General features: G+C 33.8%; 1 protein-coding gene across 1 annotated transcript in view; it reads left to right on the forward strand.

Moving 5' to 3' along the window:
• Positions 1-529: 529 nt before the first annotated feature.
• The window catches only part of LOC123659737 (PAX3- and PAX7-binding protein 1), an 18,549-nt gene continuing 12,531 nt past the window's right edge, over positions 530-6,547 (forward strand). The window contains exons 1-6 of the mRNA XM_045594921.1: positions 530-871; positions 1,396-1,526; positions 2,690-2,941; positions 3,710-3,854; positions 4,810-4,914; positions 5,859-6,003. Coding sequence (XP_045450877.1) covers positions 709-871; positions 1,396-1,526; positions 2,690-2,941; positions 3,710-3,854; positions 4,810-4,914; positions 5,859-6,003 — 941 coding nt within the window. The 5' untranslated portion in view covers positions 530-708. The remainder of the gene's footprint in view (positions 872-1,395; positions 1,527-2,689; positions 2,942-3,709; positions 3,855-4,809; positions 4,915-5,858; positions 6,004-6,547) is intronic.

Raw genomic sequence — 6,547 nt, forward strand, 5'->3', positions numbered from 1 at the left:
AATTGAATAAATATCGTAAACTTATAAAATTCAACTGCTATTGTACTTGTTGTTACAGAGAGAGCATTTATTCAACTCCTATTGAAATTCATGTGCGTTAAAATTTTCCATTATCGATGATCGGGCAACTTTTTCTTGATCCATGGTGATCAAAAGCATATTTATGAATGAAAAATAAAGCTTGATTCAAATAAAAAATGGTAAGGTTTTTCATAAGAAATTAGTAGCCGGTAAATGAAATTTTTTGCAAATATTTTTGACATTTATTTATATCACACCTTGAAAAAAAAATCAGTACCATATCATTCTTACAAAAAAATTCACGTAATCAATATCTTAAAATACGAATAGATAGTTCATATCGATCGTATTCATAAAAATATAAGAATGCCGAAATGTTATTGATAACTTGAAAGATTTAAGTTTTTAGTTGTTATTGGTTATTTGGTAATTAGTCTATTGGTTTTGTTTACCCTCATAATCTATCGATACTCTCCAGTCGGTAGCAACCAAGGTAACAACACTATAGTATATACTTTGACGTTTTACGGTTTTATACGTTCAAGCATAGATTATACACTTATACGTTCAACTTTCAAGTTTCAATTTTTGCTTCGATGGAAGTCAGATTAACAGGGAGTATATTATGAACAACTAATGTGATATTCTAAGAAATAATAGTGAACTATCGAAAATAATAGTATAAAAATGTCAATGTTTCGTAAGCCGAAGAAAATTCAAAGGCGTGTATTTTGTGCGGACGATGACGATGACGGAGACCCTGAACCACCGCCGCCGCCAATTATTAGCAATCAGACTAAAAAGGAAAAGCCTGTTAAAGTCACTAAGCTTTTAAGTTTTGCAGATGAAGGTAGGACGCTGCAGTATATCTTCAAAGCTGGAAGATGCTGCATAGACTTTAATAGTGTATCTTATATGATGCCCTACATAACCGAACCCTTATAGTAAACCGTATTTCTACGTAAATAATAATAACCATACTGTATTTACAGTCAGAGTAACAAAATTTTCTTTTAAATTTAACCTCTGCGTCAATTTGTTAACCCATTAATGCAATTTCTCTGCTTTTGTAAAATTTCTACTCAGCAAGCGATAATCCTTAATTTCCTTAATCCTTAAGATCCTTAATTTTTGCACAATAATATTTGAAAATTGCTAACTTTGTTGTCTGTACTATTAAGTCAATATATATTTTATTTACACTTGTCTTGTTTATATTTTGGTATAAAATTTACAAGATCTTAAAGTAAAATCCATCTCAAATTCAATTATGATGTTACTTTTAAAAATGTTACCTTTAACTTAATCAACACTGAATTTATATATTTTGTGTATGTAATTAATTACTCCATTTTATATATACTTGAATTGCAGAAGAAGAAGATGGAGAAGTATTCCAAGTGAAAAAATCTTCACAAAGTAAGAGGTTGGCAAAACGTAGAGAGAAAGAGAAAAAAAAGGTTCCCGATGGTGATAATGATAAATTTGACAATCATAGTGATGAGGTAATGCTTGTAAAAAAGAGTTTTTTTTTGCGTATATCACTTGCATTTCTGATGCTAAAGATATCTTAACAATGCTATGGTTACTGAACACACTGTTTTACTTGTTAGCAATAAAGGTTATAGTACGTATATTAACATTTCTTACAGCCTGTTTTAATATGATTTTCAATTTGTTTACTAGTGATAGAATTTTGATGTAAGCACAGACAAATCTTTATATATATATATATATATATATATATATTAAATATGTGAAGCAAAAACTGTGTACCCCTTTTTACGAAAATTGCGCTGACGGATGAGTATGAAATTTCGCACTCTTATAAGTGAGCGAAATATAGTTTATATAGAGTAGGAGAGCAGAATGCTAATATTTTTTTAAACTAAGCATATAAATCAATAAAAACCAACATTACGCAACACCTTGAATTTAAAACAAGCATATATACTAAAAATAAAATAATAAAAATAAAAATCATTTATTTCGATAATCTTTGTTACAATTTATCACCGAGTCTTTCCAGTAAGTTATCAGAGACGCTTGTATTCTTAATGACTCTCTACAATACTCTTTTGTTTATTATTATAGTATAGTCTTTGACAACAGAACCTTAATAATGTTCAAACATATAATTTAAATTAATTATGCTTGAAATTTTACTACTTGGTGACCACTAGTTATGTTAAAAAACTAATGCTCACAATCAAAACCAGAGGTAGAAAGCTTATTTAAAACAGTCGTCATATGTATGTGTGGTTTCCTTGGCATGAGATAAATCAGGTGCTTGGGGACTTTTAAATTGGTAGTTTGCAAATATAAATATGTAAAGGACTAGACTAGTTTTGTATTATGTCTGTACTGTTACTGTAATGTGAAGTGTCAATCTTCTGATGTAGATAGACACAGCATTCCATCTCAAGTACACAACTATAAAATATAAGGATTTTCTCTCAAAAGTAATTACTAAAATCAGTTTGGTTTTTGCTAAGTGCTAAAAGTCACATCCTCCGACTAGCTCTATCTTTATAAATTTAATATAGATTAGAAAAGGCTTACTGTCACCTATATTTTATAAAATATCCAGAACTCAGATTCATAGTTCAAATTGTCTACCCAAAATAAATAATAATAAAATTAAAAATATACTGTATTCATAAAACAGGAAAAACAACAAGAGGAGGCTGTGAAAACGAAGCCTAAGAAGAAGATTACACTCGAAGGTCTGATTCTATCCGGACGGGAGGCCCTCGCAGCCGACGCTACGGGGGATGTTTCCGATGAAAGTGGCACAGAAGAGGATAGTAGGGGTTTCCACAAGTACCGGGCTGAGTCGGTGCGCGCGGCGCTGGCCGTGGCGCCCGGTCACATTCCCGACGCGGCGCTCATCCACGCGGCACGCAAGACCCGACAGCAGGTATGAGAGGTGAGGGACTAGAGGTCGCCCGTCGCTGCGTCACTTCCGTCTCGGTTCACTCGTCCGTGCCGCCTGATAACCCGTGCAGATTATTATTTCAACACTCTTCTCTGCAATACCGATTATTGTTTGTAAATTAATCCTTCGTAATTTTTTCGACGATTATAATTTCAACAGTGCTAAAGATAAATATCAATCCGGAGATAGTATTTGTGAATTTGGTAAATCTGTAGATCTTAGGTTCGGTTCTGCAATTGATCGAGTATAGCAGTGACAGCTATGTATGTGATAATGATTTACGTATGCAGATCAGCTTTAAGACTTTTAGGTAAGTGATGTGTATGTGGTAAAATATGACAGAATAAGTAAAGTATATGTAAATGTCCGTTTGGTATTGAATAAGAATTTCTTTTAGAATTTTGCTAAAAAAAATAAATTATTAAAAGGTTATTATAGGTACTAAAACAAATAAAACTCCATACTGTATGTTGTAAAAAGTTTCTCCTCAAAAGATATTATATAGTTATATAGCTGGATTTTTTAACATTGGTGTCAAAAAGGATAGCTAGAGATTGTTTTAAGGAAGAAACAATGACACTAGAAACTAACAAAAATGATTGTAAATTATAATTCTAAATAATATAATTCTAATTGTGTAATATTTGTACTTTTCTAATACTATATTTATCATATCGGTAATCAAAATCAATAATTCAATACCAAACTTGTGTACTGTGAAGATATTTCAGCAAAGTATTATTATTACAGGCTCGGGAGCTTGGAGACTTTGTGCCCATACAGTCGGAAGCCCCTCCAGGGTCGAGACTTGTTCGAGATGAAGATGGAGATGACGATGAAGAGGAAGGCAGGATCGTTGTCCGGGGTCTGGAACTGCCTAGTGACAAACCAAAACGTAAGATTCATATAATAATTGACTAGCAGTTTGTTGTGACCCTGCATTCTGTTCCGGGGGTTGTGGGTTTCCATCCCGAGTCTGGTTGTAATATATATATTTATATATGTATTATTTTATATATTTATATATGTAATATGTTTATCGAAAAAAAAATATACTATACCAGTCAGCTGTTACCTTTAAAACAAGCATTAAGTTGCTTACTTTAGGAACAGATGACCGTATGTGTATTGTGTAGATATTTATTTTATTTTAATATTTATATGTCAATAAAATATAAATGTAAAATTAATTCATATGACACAGAATTTAAGTAGTAATCAGAAATCTCAAATATTCTGAGTAACAAATAGAGTTCAGATGTGATTTATTCAAAGCATTCTATTTTCAAACTGAAAGAAAATGTCAGTTACTTGTGCTACACAAACAAAGACCTGAATTGCCCAATATTTTCAAATATAGAAAGAATATTAATTGACTAGGGAAGTACTTTATCTATTGACTAGGGAACTATGACTAGCATATATTGACTAGGGAAGTTATTTATCTTGCAGAAGGCCACAGTCAACCAAGTAGTGTTGTATTTCTGTAGTATGAAAGTTAGCCAGAGCTTCCAGCAAGGGTCAGGGATAGGGTCAACTATGTGATTGTGTTGCACATGGTGTTGCAGGTGTCCAAAAGTTATGGCTAAAGCTGTGCTGTTTAAAGCCGTTAAGCTTACAAATATACTATATTGTACAACCAGAAACAATACATGTAACATAGGAATGTGCAAGAAAAACAAAAAAAAAGTGTACAAAAGGCTGTCTTATCACTAAAGATCTATCTCTTCCAGACAACCTTTAGAAAAAGGAAGTCTTGCTTTTAGATTAACTAAAACCATAAGAAGAAAATAATTGTATTTTTTTAAACACAATTTGCCCGTGCACTTATATTCAAAATTAATTTACAGGTGGCACAAAAGCAGCACTCTCTGATGAAGAGATCAACAGCGAAGCAGAAGAATGGGAGGAACAGCAAATGCAGAAGGCTGTTCCTTCTATTGCTGATATAACTGGTAACAACATGAGACATTATTCAATTATGGGTGTTTGAAGAAAATTAATTTTAATAAATTCTTTAAAATGTCCATTTAGTAAGACATTAAACATTTTGTATGAAACTTTGTATATCAAAGCTACCAAATTTGATAAATTTAGCAAAATTATGATTGATATTCTCGGTCATAGCTTATTATATAAAGCTATTATGCTGTGACTATTATTAACTGGGCAGTGGTAGTTTATTAATTGAAGTTATAATTAACGCAGATTTTACAGTACGGCTAGTCAATAATAAATAACTGTAGATTTATATGTGTATGGTACAGTCTACGGTTGAGTGAGAGATGACATGTGAGGGAAGGTCATAAGTGAATCCAAACCCAATGAAAGTCAATCTAACACTAAGCTTATTAAAATTATTTTGAGTATATATAGACAGAAGTACAGACGTTATTCGCCATCGGGCAAGCAGCAATTTTGTAAGAAATAGTCTTAGGAAGTTATTAGTTTATAAGATAATCACTGTGTGTGTGTGTGTGTGTGTGTACTGTGTGGCTACGGTACTAAAGAATATAGCCACCCCCTCTCTTCCCGTGGGTGTCGTAAGAGGCGACTAAGGGATAACTCAGTTCCGCTACCACCTTGGAACTTAAAAAGCCGACCGGTGGCGGGATAACCATCCAACTGCTAGCTTTCAAATACACAGGCTGAAGACGGGCAGCAGCGTCTTCGGTGCGACGAAGCCAGTACTGCGGTCACCAACCCGCCTGCCTACTATGGGCAAAACGCATGAGTTCACGTTATTTTTGGCGTAAACTTGTGGAGGCCTATGTCCAGCAGTGGACTGACTGTATAGGCTGTAATGATGATAATGATGAAGATAATCACATTGCTGAATGTGTGACACGTACAGTATGGTACTTTCAAAAGCTTAAATACCTCTTTGTAATAATTCCAGGTGAAGGCATCGAGTTGAACCCGTTCGCGGTGGCGCCCCCTCCCCCGCGACTGGGCGACGCGCCCGCGCACCTGCGGCCGCTGGCGGCGCCCGGCCAGCCGCCGCCCGCCAGCGCGCACGAGCTGCTGCGGGCGCTGCAGGACAGGTGGGCCGTGCGAATTACCTGTTACAGTTGCTCACAATCCTCGTTTTGTAGTAAACTGCAAACATGCCGCAGGCTATATAGAATATCGTTTGGTATCAATAAAATATTTTCTCTACATCTGTATCTTTAAACCCAGTTTTGTACAAGTCTGGTCTGTTTATGAGATAAGTAACAGTTTAATAAAATACAATACAAATACTCTTATTGTACACTATCAGAGAAAAAAAATTTACACCGTAAAAGAAAATATAGATATGTACAAAAGGCGGTCTGATCGCTAAAAGAGTGATCTCTTCCAGACAACCTCTAGCATGAAAAAGATATGACTAAAGAATTAGACGGCATGGAGGTGTACATACATAATATATACATATAATACGTAAATATACATACATATACACATTACACACATATATATATACATACACATATCTATATCAAATATATATAAACATAATATATAAAAATATGAATGAATTTCTTGAAAAACACTGAAAAATATATTAGACAGTAATGTTTATGTACATATTGTATAGTGTCCTAA

Source organism: Melitaea cinxia, chromosome 2 (genome assembly GCF_905220565.1).
Source record: "Melitaea cinxia chromosome 2, ilMelCinx1.1, whole genome shotgun sequence".
Lineage (NCBI taxonomy): Eukaryota > Metazoa > Arthropoda > Insecta > Lepidoptera > Nymphalidae > Melitaea > Melitaea cinxia.